Source organism: Scyliorhinus torazame, chromosome 11 (assembly GCF_047496885.1).
Source record: "Scyliorhinus torazame isolate Kashiwa2021f chromosome 11, sScyTor2.1, whole genome shotgun sequence".
Taxonomy (NCBI): Eukaryota; Metazoa; Chordata; class Chondrichthyes; order Carcharhiniformes; family Scyliorhinidae; genus Scyliorhinus; species Scyliorhinus torazame.
The window spans coordinates 6,217,693-6,232,830 of NC_092717.1; the positions used below are offsets into that span (position 1 = coordinate 6,217,693).

The 15,138-nt window shown below is 44.0% G+C and overlaps 1 protein-coding gene across 1 annotated transcript in view; it reads right to left on the reverse strand.

Moving 5' to 3' along the window:
- The window catches only part of eif3eb (eukaryotic translation initiation factor 3, subunit E, b), a 173,713-nt gene that overhangs the window by 75,576 nt on the left and 82,999 nt on the right, over positions 1-15,138 (reverse strand). Inside the window, exon 9 of the mRNA XM_072466877.1 lies at positions 9,214-9,315. Within this exon, the coding sequence (XP_072322978.1) occupies positions 9,214-9,315 (102 nt within the window). The remainder of the gene's footprint in view (positions 1-9,213; positions 9,316-15,138) is intronic.

Below are 15,138 nucleotides of genomic sequence, written 5' to 3' on the forward strand. Positions count from 1 at the left end.
CCAAATTCACTTTCGGCTAGGTTCATCACCAAACCCGCCACCTGAAGTCGATCGAAGAACTCCACACGGTGTTTTAAATGTTCTTTCCATGTCTGGAAGTTGGAAATAAAAGCAGATTGTCCCACTTTCTCCATGCAATCCTTCAATGGTGGGATAGGATAAGAGTCCGTTCTTGGAACTGCATTCACCTTTCGATAGTCCACACACAACCGTTGGGTACCGTCTGGTTTAGGTACCATCACTATGGGGGAGCTCCATTGGCTGCAACCCACTTCAATTATGCCATTCTTCAGCATACTCTCAATCTCTCTGTTAACCTGTGCCAATTTTAAAGGATTAGGTCTATATGGATGTTGTTTGATAGGAACAGCATTTCCCACATCGACATCATGTATAGCCATTTTAGTACTTCCCAATTTATCTCTACAAATTTGCCCATGTGATATCAATAACTCTTTCAGGTCAGTTTGTTTTTCCTCTGGAAGGTAACTTAACAATTCATCCCAATTTTTAAAAACATCCTCATTTTCCAATTTAATTTGAGGTATGTCAAATTCACAATCATCTGGATTTGGTTCGTCACTTTGAGTTAGAATCATTAAAACCTCCTTCTTCTCTCCTTCCCTTTCAAAGTACCTTTTAAACATATTCACACTCGGTGAGTCTTCCTTCTTTCTGGTGTTTTTATCACATAATTCACCTCACTTAATTTCCTTTCAATCTGATACAGTCCACAAAACCTAGCTTTTAAAAGCTCCCCTACCACTGGTAACAACACTAAAACTTTATCCCCACTGGCAAAACTACGAACTTTGGATTTCTTGTCCGCTACCCGTTTCATCACATTTTGTGCAACTTTCAAATGTTGTCTGGCCAATTCACCTGCTCTATTTAATCGTTCCCTAAAATTTGACACGTAATCCAATAATGTAATTTCCGATTTCTCACTCACCAATTTTTCCTTAATCAATTTAAGTGGTCCTCTTACCTCATGACCAAAAATTAGTTCAAAAGGACTAAATTTGGTAGACTCATTAGGTGCATCCCTAAGTGCAAACAGTACGAATGGGATTCCTTTATCCCAATCCTCTGGATAAGCTTGACAATACGCCCTCAACATTGTCTTTAATGTCTGATGACACCTTTCTAACGCTCCCTGAGATTCTGGATGGTACGCAGTTGATTTAAATTGTTTTATTCCTAAGCTATCCATAACTTCTTTGAATAAATTTGAAGTAAAATTCGTTCCTTGATCCGATTGAATTTCTGTGGGTAGTCCATATCTAGTAAAGAATTTAAGTAACTCCTCCACAATCCTTTTAGCTGTAATATTACGTACTGGAATGGCCTCTGGAAACCCAGTAGACACATCCATTATAGTCAAAAGAGATTGATTCCCACTTTTCATTTTCGCAAGTGGTCCTACACAATCAATTAGGACCCTTGTAAAAGGTTCCTTAAATGCTGGAATGGGTATTAAGCACGCTGGTTTTATCACTGCTTGAGGTTTCCCTATCACTTGACATGTGTGACATGATTGACACAATTTAACTACATCTTTATGTAGTCCAGGCCAATAAAAATGTTTCTGGATTTTAGCTTGAGTTTTCCTTATTCCCAAATGACCTCCCACTGGTACCTCATGTGCAACTCGCAACACCTCCTTTCTATACCCTACCGGCAATATTACTTGATGAACTTCTGCCCACTTTTCATCCGCTGCATATGCACAGGTCTCCATTTTCTCATCAAGACATCATTTTTACAGTAATAACACTCTGGTATACTCTCAGATTCCTCTGCTGTATCTGCTTTCTGATATATCCGTTTTATTTCTACATCTTTCTGTTGTAACTGCACCAATTTTCCTGAACTAAAAATATCCACCTCATCCTCCACCTGTTCTTGGTTTTTTTTCAACCATCTGATCAAAAATAGTTTCTGATAATTGCACTTCAACTTCATCTTCACTCTTTGATTTCTCCTCTTCTTAACCTGTGACTTGCGACCTTGTTACTACACAATCCGGAAAAATCCCAGGATATTCGTCCTTCGACACTTCAGTTGACTGATTTTCCACTGGCTTATCAACCACAGTAGTCATCACTCCCACCTGCGATCCAGCTATATCATTACCCAAGGTAAACTGCATTCCTGGACAAGATAGTTTATCTATTACACCTACTGCCACTTCACCACTCTTCACTGGACTTTTCAACCTTACCTTATATAATGGAACGCTACTCCTCTCACCCTGAATTCCACATATCACCACCTTTTCTGGCAACATTCTTCCCAAACTACATAATTCCTCATCTCTTACCATTAAAGATTGACTAGCCCCTGTATCTCTTAAAATTGTGACTTCTTTACCTGCTCCTCCTGATACACGAGTAAACTTTACCCACACAAGTAAATTCTTTAAAGACATCTGGCACCTTCTTAACAATTACTTCTTGAACAGGCTGTACAATCGTTTGCACCTCCTTCGCTTCACTTGGGCTTTCCTTTACCACTCTAACAAACCCCACTGTCTTATCCTGTTTTACCACATCAGCCTTCCCAGTGCTTTTCTTCAACCACCAACACTGTGACTTTACATGGCCTAGTTTATTACAGTGAAAACATCTGAAACTTTTCATTTCTTTTGCACCCTCCTGGATTTCTTTTTTAATCTGAGGTACACTCTCTTTATTGTCTCCCATCAGATCACCTTTACCACTTGAGTATTTCTCATGTCCCCAGTTTCTATCCCTCACCAGCTGAAACTGATGTCGGAAACCAATCTTTGATTTATGAACTAATTCATAATCATCTGCCATTTCCGCTGCTAATCTCGCAGTTTTAACCCTCTACTCTTCCACACGAGTTCTCACTACATCAGGAATTGAATTTTTAAACTCCTCCAAAAGTATAATATCTCGGAGAGCTTCATACGTTTGGTCTATTTTCAAAGCCCTTATCCACCTATCAAAATTACTCTGTTTGAGCCTTTCAAACTCCATGTATGGTTGACCAAATTCTTTCCTTAAAATTCTAAACTTTTGTCTGCACGCTTCAGGCACTAGCTCATATGCATTTAAGATGGATTTCTTCACCTCCTCATAACTTCCAGATACCTCCTCCAGTAGTGATGCAAACACTTCACAAGCTCTACCTACCAGCTTTGTTTGAATGAGTAACACCCACATGTCCTGTGGCCATTTCATTTGTTTAGCTACCTTCTCAAATGAAATGAAAAAGGCTTCCACTTCCTTCACGTCAAACCTTGGCAATGCTTGGACATATTTAAATAGGTTCCCACCAAGCCTTCGACTATGACGCTCTTTCTCATTATCCTCATCCATCTCCTCTAACTCGCTTACGTGTCCCTTTAAGTCTGCCAATTTTAACTGATTGTCATGTTTCATGGCCATTTTCTGAAGTTCAAACTCCCTCTCTTTATCTTCTTCCCTGATCTGTTTCTCCCGTTCTTTTTCTTCTTGTTCTGCTAGGACTATTCTTTCTTTTCTCCTTTCTTCTCTCTCCTTTTCTTTTTCCTCTCTCACTCTTTCTCTTTCCTCTCTATGACTCTCGTATTCCAGCTGCTTTAATTCTTTCTGATGTTCCATTTGCTTAATTTGCAACAGAATTTTGGCCATTTCCAATGAGTCAAACCCTATCTCAGGCAACTTTAAATGCTTAACCACCGCCATAATTACCTCATCTTTTCGCATTTTATCAGGTAAGGTTAACTGCAATGTTCTTGCCAAATCTAACAGTCTGCGTTTTGTTTCTCACTACATCAGGAATGCAGTTAACTTTGCAAATGGCAAAGTGTAGTCACCACTGCCATAATGACGGTGAATACGATCAAAAGAAAGACAGTTTATAAAAAAGATTCTTCTGCCAGTAAATAACTGTCTGGGGCTTTATTTACTGGCAGAAGAATCTTCTTTATAAACTGTCTTTCTTTGATCGTATTCACCGTCATTATGGCAGTGGTGACTACACTTCTGAGACTGCCATTTGCAAAACTGAATTCCAATGACTTTCACTAACCAAGATTCCTCAACTTGTTTATTCCATGAACTCAACTTAACATCTTAAATAAACATTGGATCTCTTAACACCCCTTACTTCAAAGATAACTCCGAAAATATTGCAACAGTAAATAACTCCTTAAAATGTTCCTTCAAACTTCCAAGAGACTTAACACCTTTAAACAGTATTGCATCAGGTTAAAGGATATATATATTTTCTGTAGAATGGCAGAGACATATTAGCTTGGTTGCCTTCAGCTCCAGCAAACCAGCCAGGCACTTTTTAAGCTGCAAAACCAAACTGCAAAACTTGCAGCTCTCTGGAAACACACAGACACACAAACACTGCTTTTAAACTGAAACTAAAAACCTGCAAAATGGCCGAACTGAGCTGAGCTCCACCCATTCTATGACATCACTGTTTTCTTAAAGGTACATTGCTTAAACATCCAGTTCTTAAAGGCACTCTCGCATGACACTTTGTAATGATTATTGTACTTTTTTCTAAACCATTCTGGCCATTAAATTAGGTATGTTATCTTGACATCTTGATAGCAGAGTTATCATAATTGGGATCCAAAAAAATTGGACCACTGGTGATAAGAGTCACCTGGAATTATAAATCTTTCCAAGATCACTCCAGTGACATTGTGGTTACGTTGCATGGCTCCATTCATTGGTCATGAGAAGGACAAACCAGCTGCCTTGAAAACAGCACACTAATAATAATCTTTATTGTCACAAGTAGGCTTATATCGCAATGAAGTGACTGTGATGTCTCCAATTAGGTTTGATGGTTTAAAATGGACCAATCACCAGCCCATTTTTTGACTCCTTGCTAAAGAGGAACGCACTCAATATTCGACTAATTCAGTGCACAAATATGTGAAGCTTATCCTCGGCTCACAATCCGTTCAAATGGTTTCATCAAGTAAAACAAATACAAGTTTCCTTTATTATTTTTACAAACATTGCATCTTTTTCCTCTCCTAACGAAAATAAATTCAGCTTTCTAGCCTATCTCAAAAGCTCAACGGTCTGCCTCCTGGTATCACCTCTGAGGCCCTAAAAAACTAACACACTCGCCACAGCCGGAGAACACACTCATTTGGTTTGCAAGCCAACATTGTTTTGGAGGTGACAGCAAAACGTGACTATTCTGAAGTTTTGTTCTTACCGGTGTGACTTGTGGATGAGAAGTGTTAAATGTTATGCTTTGGAATTACAAGCTGCAGATTGTAGCGAAGGTTTTTGGCTGGTAAGGCAGCCCCAGCATGAGCTTGGTTCCCTGGATCTTATTCAATATATTTTAAACATTTGGATATCAGTGATTGGAGTCCGTGGAATCAAGTTCTTTTCACTCAGCGTTGGCTCTGCACTTTTGGAAAACTAAAAATTCTTAACAATCCATAAACTCGGCACTCAAAAGCATTAAAAGCAGAACTGCCTGGGGCTTTATTTACTGACAGAAGAATCTTTTTTATAAACTGTCTTTCTTTTGATCGTATTCACCGTCATTATGGCAGTGGTGACTACACTTCTGAGACTGCCATTTGCAAAACTGAATTCCAATGACTTTCACTAACCAAGATGTTCATTAACCAAAGGGCCCCACTCCCTTGTGAAATATTGCTTCACCTACTCCAGATCAATGACTGAGGTTGGAAAAGGCATCCCACCAGCACCTCCTCAGAACCAGCCAGGGATAGACAATCACTAACAACGCTGCCAGCAATTCCCAATCTAAAGTTTGGCTTTCTTTAAATAATGTCTTGATGAATTCTGTCAGCTTTAACTGCATTCCAATCATAATTCAAATATTCCTAGTGCTAATGATACATTTCAGCTCTCATCCAGACAAGAACGACCCCGAACAAGCACACAGTGAGGGATGGGGTAGATTATAATTAAGGGCATTTCAGAGGGCTGAAGGGCCCCCAGTTAAATTCATCACCCAAAAGCCTGCACTTTAACAATGTCATATGAAAATGGGAGTGACAACTTGGAGGTAAACCCCAGTGCAGCCGTTACCGGGCCCAGTAAACCACAGTGCAGCCGTTACCGGGCCCAGTAAACCCCAGTGCAGCCATTACTGGGCCCAGTAAACCTCAGTGCAGCCATTACCGGGCCCAGTAAACCCCAGTGCAGCCGTTACCGGGCCCAGTAAACCCCAGTGCAGCCATTACTGGGCCCAGTAAACCTCAGTGCAGCCATTACCGGGCCCAGTAAACCCCAGTGCAGCCGTTACCGGGCCCAGTAAACCCCAGTGCAGCCATTACTGGGCCCAGTAAACCTCAGTGCAGCCATTACCGGGCCCAGTAAACCCCAGTGCAGCCATTACTGGGCCCAGTAAACCTCAGTGCAGCCATTACCGGGCCCAGTAAACCCCAGTGCAGCCATTACCGGGCCCAGTAAATCCCAGTGCAGCCGTTACCGGGCCCAGTAAATCCCAGTGCAGCCGTTACCGGGCCCAGTAAATCCCAGTGCAGCCGTTACCGGGCCCAGTAAATCCCAGTGCAGCCGTTACCGGGCCCAGTAAACCCCAGTGCAGCCATTACCGGGCCCGGTAAACCCCAGTGCAGCCATTACCGGGCCCAGTAAACCCCAGTGCAGCCATTACCGGGCCCAGTAAACACCAGTGCAGCCATTACCGGGCCCAGTAAACACCAGTGCAGCCATTACCGGGCCCAGTAGACCCCAGTGCAGCCATTACTGGGCCCAGTAAACACCAGTGCAGCCATTACCGGGCCCAGTAAACACCAGTGCAGCCATTACCGGGCCCAGTAAACACCAGTGCAGCCATCACCGGGCCCAGTAAACACCAGTGCAGCCATCACCGGGCCCAGTAGACCCCAGTGCAGCCATTACCGGGCACAGTAAACCCCAGTGCAGCCATTACCGGGCCCGGTAAACCCCAGTGCAGCCATTACCGGGCCCAGTAAACCCCAGTGCAGCCATTACCGGGCCCAGTAAACACCAGTGCAGCCATTACCGGGCCTAGTAAACCCCAGTGCAGCCATTACCGGGCCCAGTAGACCCCAGTGCAGCCATTACCGGGCCCAGTAAACCCCAGTGCAGCCATTACCGGGCCCAGGAGACCCCAGTGCAGCCATTACCAGGCCCAGTAAACCCCAGTGCAGCCATTACCAGGACCAGTAAACCCCAGTGCAGCCATTACTGTGCCCAGTAAACCCCAGTGCAGCCATTACCAGGACCAGTAAACTCCAGTGCAGCCATTACCGGGCCCAGTAAACCCCAGTGCAGCCATTACTGGGCCCAGTAAACCCCAGTACAGCCATTACCGGGCCCAGTAAACCCCAGTGCAGCCATTACCGGGCCCAGTAAACCCCAGTGCAGCCATTACCGGGCCTAGCAAACCCCAGTGCAGCCATTACCGGGCCCAGTAAACCCCAGTGCAGCCATTACCGGGCCCAGTAAACCCCAGTGCAGCCATTACCGGGCCCAGTAAACCCCAGTGCAGCCATTACCGGGCCCTGTAAACCCCAGTGCAGCCGTTACCGAGCCCAGTAAACCCCAGTGCAGTCATTACCGGGCCCAGTAAACCCCAGTGCAGCCATTACTGGGCCCAGTAAACCCCAGTGCAGCCATTACCAGGCCCAGTAAACCCCAGTGCAGCCATTACCGGGCCTAGTAAACCCCAGTGCAGCCATTACTGGGCCCAGTAAACCCCAGTGCAGCCATTACCGGGCCCAGTAAACCCCAGTGCAGCCATTACTGGGCCCAGTAAACCCCAGTGCAGCCATTACCGGGCCTAGTAAACCCCAGTGCAGCCATTACTGGGCCCAGTAAACCCCAGTGCAGCCAGTACCGGGCCCAGTAAACCCCAGTGCAGCCATTACTGGGCCCAGTAAACCCCAGTGCAGCCATTACCGGGCCCAGTAAACCCCAGTGCAGCAGTTACCGAGCCCAGTAAATCCCAGTGCAGCCATTACCGGGCCCAGTAAACCCCAGTGCAGCCATTACCGGGCCCAGTAAACCCCAGTGCAGCCATTACCGGGCCCAGTAAACCCCAGTGCAGCCATTACCAGGCCCAGTAAACCCCAGTGCAGCCATTACCGGGCCCAGTAAACCCCAGTGCAGCCATTACCGGGCCCAGTAAACCCCAGTGCAGCAGTTACCGAGCCCAGTAAATCCCAGTGCAGCCATTACCGGGCCCAGTAAACCCCAGTGCAGCCATTACCGGGCCCAGTAAACCCCAGTGCAGCCATTACCGGGCCCAGTAAACCCCAGTGCAGCCATTACCAGGCCCAGTAAACCCCAGTGCAGCCATTACCGGGCCCAGTAAACCCCAGTGCAGCCATTACCGGGCCCAGTAAACCCCAGTGCAGCCATTACCGGGCCCAGTAAATCCCAGTGCAGCCATTACCGGGCCCAGTAAACCCCAGTGCAGCCATTACCGGGCCCAGTAAACCCCAGTGCAGCCATTACCAGGCCCAGTAAACCGAAGTGCAGTCTTTTCCTTTACAATGGCAGATACGTTTCACCGCTCGGCTGTGCGAGGCACTCTAACCTTCTACCAAAGAATTCCAATGTATCAAATAGTGCGTGAAATTTATTTGGATTTAAGGAACTGATGATAACGAGTCAATCAACGAAGCTGACAATTAACTTATATTATCATAAAACTGAAGGAATTACGTCCCATACACCCAGGATGCAGACCTCAGGTGACTGTGTGTGTAGAGTTTACACTTTCTCCCCGTGTCTGCGTGGGTTTCCCCCGGCTCCTCCGGTTTACTCCCACAGTCCAAAGATGTGTAGGTTAGGTGGATTGGCCGTGATAAATTGCCCCTCAAGTGTCCCAAAGGTTAGGTGGGGTAACTGGGATAGGGTGCGGACCTGGGCCTAAGTAAGGTGCTCTTTTGGTGGATCAGGTCAGACTCAATGGGTTGAATGGCCTCCTTCTGCACTGTAGGGATTCGATGTGTCTGTCAAGTACAGTCGCTGGCACCACAGCCATATCATTTGGGAGAGTTAGAGAAAAGAAAGCTAAAGGTGAGTTAATACATTTCCTGAATCCAAAAATACAACTTTTGTATTGTCACTGAAAGATACAATATTTAAACAGGGTACATTATTGCCAACAGCGAAATTTTCATGGCAGTGGTCAGAATTGTGCAGTATGTCCGCAAGATTAGCCGTGCAACAAACATTAAAACAAACAACTCACCGATTCACACTCTCGCAACTTCTTCTGAGCACCATCAAAATCAAAATTTACATATAGGCATTCCACAAATTCTGTAATGGGGTCCTTGTAAGTATAAGATTCCTGCAAAAAACAATCGAGAAATGAATTGATTTGACGAGGCACTTGGAAAAATAAGTGGTTAACCAAGAAATTACTCAGATTTACCAGTGGTAATCCTATATGTTTCTAAGCAGACTTTAGACTAAACTTCCCAAACTAGAGAGCAGTATCAAAATATTGCACTTGGCATGACACACGTTGCATGGTACAAGGTTCTTTTGAATATAATTGATTCTTTTTCAGACCCATTAAGGACAAAATAAATCAATTGATTTAGTTCACATGAAACTCACTGAGATTAATTAACAGGCTGTTCATACAGCAAAAACTCACAAATTAATTGTTGGCTATTACCAACACTTCAAATTCTAAACAATTTATAAAGTTCAGCAAAGTTACTTTTACCTACAGAATGGCAAAGTTGATTTTTTTCTTCCCCTAACTCTTTAGCATTATGACAAGAAGAGGGCTGAATCTATCCTCTCTATCTGAAACTCTAGGGGTGATAGGTTAATGAAAACCAAAGATATTAATAGGACGTGTAGGGGGTTTTATGCTGAATTAAGCAAATTGGGTCAGTCTGGTGAAATGTTGACAAGTATGGGCAAGTGTTGACAAGCTTTTTTTATTGCCTCAAGCTCCCTGTGGCTTTGGCGGATCAATGTCTGGCCCTTAATACTCCTAATCTCTAGAAGTGAGGTGGCTGTGGCCATTAGGGAGTTTCAGACGGGTAAAGACCCTGGGCCAGATGGTTTTGGGTGTGAGTGTATAGGGAATATAAGGACCTGTTAATAGTGCCATTGGTTTGTATGTACGGTCATCCTTCAAAGCAGGTCTGTTACCACAATACTTCGGGAAGCAAATATCTCCCTGATTTTCAAGGCAGAATTCTTCCACTGATCATTCAGGAGGATCAGACTGGGTTCATAAAGGGTCACTTTTCTAGTAATAATGTCAGATGGTTGCTGAATGTGATCCAAGCTTTACAGAAGCAGGCGTTGGATGGGTTGATGATCTCCTTGGACACGGATAAAGCCTTTGATCGAGTGTAATGGAATTATCTAATTTACACACTCTAGAGATTGGATTGGGCGGGGAACACTGGGTTCAGGTGTTGTAGGTCCTTAGCAGCAGTGCACACAAATGGCCTTAGATCTGAGACTTTAGCCTTCAGAGAGGGACAAGGCCAGGAGGCTCTCCGTTCCCCTTGTTTGTGCAGGCCGTAGAGCCACTAGCGGTGGCTATAGGCAGGATCCCCTGATATCAGGGTTGAGCTGTGGGGAGTAGCAGTACAAGATCATGCTTTATGCTGATGATGTGCTGCTGTTTGTGTCGAAGTTGGATGTTTCAGTCCTCGCTATTATAAATTAGTGTGCCTTTTCCGGTTTATAAGATTCATTTTACAAAGTCGGAAGCCAAGCCGGTGAGAGATTTAAGGGGTGGACCTCCCCCCTGCCTTGTCAATTTTTTCTTTAGGAGGCCCCCATTGCGGTTTACGTATTTGGGTGTTGAAATTACCCCCTCTTTCAAACAACTATGGGGCCAACTTCCCTCAGTTGGAGGTGGAGGATCCGGACCCTTTGGTGGCGATATTTGGGGTTTCAGAGAAGCCGGAGCTCATGGAGAGGAGGAAGGCCGATGTCGTGGCCTTCGCCCCTCTGCTTGTAAGGCAGCAAATTTTACTGGACTGGCGGTCGGCATCACCATCGGGGGTAGCGGCTTGGTTGGCTAACCTGTACGACTTCCTATGGTTGGAGAAGATTAAAGTATGAATTAAGGGGCTCTGCAGAGAGGTTTGAGAAAAGGTAGGGGATGATTGTGACCGTGTTTGAGGAGCTGTTCGTTGCGGGGACGAGGGGGTGAAAAAAGGGGGAAAATTTGTACAGACTGTATAGTTGATTGCTGGGAAGGATGTTTCCCGGAGTGTTTATTTGTCGTAACCTGCTTTGATACTGGTTTGCAATAAAATAATTTTTTAATTTAAGCTTCCCTCAGTTGATTGCATTGACAAGGTGGGATTTGACTCGTTGGGTCATCCCTGTCGGTATCATGGCTGGTAGGACTGCTTTAGTTGAGATGAAAGTATTGTCTAGATTGCTGTATCCCTTGCAGATGTTGCCAATTTTGTTGTCTGCTGGAGTGTTAAAGAAGATTAATGGAATGATTAGTTTATTTCGAAGTCTGCCAAGCTGCAACTCCCAAGTTCCATGGGGGATTTGGGGATCCAAATATTAGATGATACAAATGAGCCTCTCATGTTAGGCTTATGAGGGATTGGGTTAGGAAGGACCCTGCCTCCATTTGGATCAATAGTGAAGCAGACCAGTCGGTTTACCGTTGTTTTATGGGGACAGGTTCTGTTAGGTGTGACAGTCCAATTATTATTGATACTCAGCGAGCAGAAGTCAACTAGAAGGGAGATCTAAACTAACCCACTCTTTCTCCCATTCAGGGCAGCCTGGACCTCCCACCAGGTTTTACAGACCATGGATTCGATACTTGGAGGAGATGGAGGCATTTGTAGGCTGGGAGATATGTTCAGTGTTGCTTCCCTGTCATCCTTTGAGCAGCTATATCAACTTGCCATATTGAGGCATTCCTTTTTTAAGTACCTGCAACTCAAGAGACTTTATCTGAATAAGCCAATAAAGTGTCTTAACTCATCGATTTGCCCGGTGGCAAAAATCCTGATTTCTGCGGTGCCGAAACAGTTAGTTAGCAAGTTTCATGATACCTTGTGTTCTAGATGTTAGTGCATTGGGTACTTGGCAGTTTTGGGAAAAAGATGTGGCAACTAATATTGATGAGGAGCCATGGGGAAGTATATGGGATTACGCCAGTAAACATTTGGTATGTAACAGAATGAAGGAGACTCAGTTCAAGGTACTGCAGTGTTTGCACATCACGCCGAGATTGAGACACGGGTTTGATTCTGCTATATCCCCAATGTGCCTAAAGTGCCGATAGCCGAAGGTGATTATATCCACCATGTCTGGACCAGTGTTAAAATTCAGTCCTATTGGTCCGGTGGAGTTAAGGAGCTTGAGAGGATATTTGACAAGAGTTTTAGAATTTGATCCTTTGGTCCTAATGCTGGGTCTTCCAGCTGGGAGAATGAAGAAAGGTTGTTTAACATTCGCAGGCCATGAAAATATCCTCTGTTCCTGGATCAGCAACAAGCATTCTTCAATTCAAAACTGGCATAATTTAATTATGAAGTGTATTCCTATGAAATTCCTGACATTTGTGATCCATTCCAAGTCTAGTGAATTCCATTAAGTGCGGTCCCCTATCTCAAATTTATATGCTCTGCCTTGTCTGACCTAGTCCTGCAAAATTTCCCATGAGCCATATTGTTAGTCTTGATCTCGCCATAAAGGTGTGCGGCCTGAGATAATTTCCTATTGTATTTATATGGTCTTATCCTCTAACTCCCACGTTCTGAATGATCTTGTATTAAAACAGGAGGCACTAATTGTTAAAGTCTGTTGTTCTGAGGGTGGCATGGTGGCGCAGTGGTTAGCACTGCTGTCTCACGGCGCTGAGGACCCAGGTTCGATCCCGGCAACGGGTCACTGTCCGTGTGGAGTTTGCACATTCTCTCCATGTTTGCACGGGTTTCACCCCCACAACCCAAAGATGTGCCGGTTAGGTGGATTGGCCACACTAAATTCCCTCTTCATTGGAAAAAAAATAATTGGGTACTCTGAATTTATTTGTTAAAACATTGAAAAAAAGCCTGTTGTTCTGAAGTTATCCTGTGTTGCTTGTTCTTACATTTGCAGTAATACTTGTTCTGCTGTGAAGTTTTTTGTCTCGTTATTTGTAAAAAAATATATACTAATAAAAGGTCCTGATTCATGTTAGACTTGTCCAAAAATTCACCCCTTCCGTACAATGTTCGTCAGCAGCTGATTGGAATGAGTCAGGGAAAAGGAAAGCGGGCTGCTCAAGTAGTTACAAACAACAGCGATTGTGTCTGACACACTGAAGTAACACGCTTGGATGTTTAATAGGCATCAAAGGATAACATTTCCATCAATACTCATTGCAGAGAGTGAGATCATAGTTCCTATGTTACAATATTACAATAAGTCAGACAACTGTTCAGAGTACAATACTCCCTTTTAAGTGCAAGGCAAAGAAATAAAAATGTATCAGAAAGCAGTTCAAGTATATTCCATAGCAAGGATGTTATAATCCAAGGAAGTGAACTAGATCAACAAACACCAAATTTTAAAACATTTTAAAATTTCTATTTAGTCTTGAAAATGGGTTTTTTATAACATGTCAACTTTTACCTTTGACACCGGATAAAAACATAAATTATAAAATAGCGAAATTGATTTAAGCTGGCAAAGTAATTGCTAAACAATTCCATGAGTGTTTTTTCATAAAACCAAGCCAAAATCTATACTCTGACGGAGCTAGGCTGAAATGTGTAAATCGATTTTTGGCCAGATATCCAACACGTGTTTAAGAAACTCACATGGTTTTGGTTTGCCTGACAAATACCACCCCCCAAAAAACAAAGCAACACAAACTCAAGTCCGGAGAGCTTGGGCTCAAGTGGGAACAAGCAAGGATTTATAGAACTTAAGAGATCAAAGCAGGGTCCAGTGTTGCGCCACCCTGGGCTAAGGAACGGTCACTTCCAGCCCCCCTTACCCTGAGTCGCAACACAATTAAATTAACCAATAAATCTTAGAAAAATTCACAGTCTTAATAATAATAATCTTTATTATTGTCACAAGTAGGCTTACATTAACAATGCAATGAAGTTACTGTGAAAATCCCCTAGTTGCCACATTCCGGCGCCTGTTGGATGAGGGAGAATTCAGAATGTCCAATTCACCTAAAAGCACGTCTGTCAGGACCTGTGGGAGAAAACCGGATCACCCAGAGGAAACCCGCGCAGACACAGGAAGAACGTGCAGACTCCGCACAGACAGTGACCCAAGCCGGGAATCGAACCTGGGACCCTGGAGCTGTGAAGCAACAGTGCTAACCACTGTGCTACCGTGCCCTTGGCTGCATAATAATTGTAAATTAGGGTTTGTAAATTTAAACACAATTACTTTTTATTTGTAACAAGAACTATAATGAAACATGCAGCAAATACAGCTGGTCAACTATTATCTAAATCTTAATCCTCCACTTTAACTTGCCCTCACCCTCTATACACACGGGACAAACAAAGGGGAAGAGAGGGTGAAAGTAATAAATAAAAGTTAAGAGTCTGTGTTTGAGGGGGAGTGGAGAGAGAGAGAGAGACAGAGAGCACGAGAGAGAGCGGCGAGAGAATAGGGAAAGAGAGCGAGCAAGAGGAAGGATCCAATCACTTCCTGTTACTGGGCAGAATACACCTTTTGGCCAATTGATTGGCCACCAGCCAACCAATCCAATCAAGTCCCACCCCATCTCTTGGGTGCCACAAAGTCGGAGTTCTGTTGCTCGAAAGCTAGCACAACGTTCTCTTTTGTAACTTTTGAATTCCTTTCTTCTTTGCTCAACGTTAAGGTATATGCTCATTAAGTATCCATGTTCAAAATGATGACAGCAAAAGTAAAGTTGTAGGAAAGGAAATCAACAGGAAGGACCCTTACAACAGCATACCAAAGAGCACAGGGGGGGGCAGGAGTGGGCGTTTGGTGCTGCTAGATTTTTAACCGTCAATACCAACACTCCACAGCCATGGTAATGATTTAGGGACTTTAATTGAAGATGCAATTGAAGCAGAATAGGTGGATTAATGACACCCTGGAGAATTGCAATGCTGCTTGTCCAATGAAGGGTGCACATGCGGAACATTTGAATCTGTGTTTTTTTTCTCAGCTGGTGCTG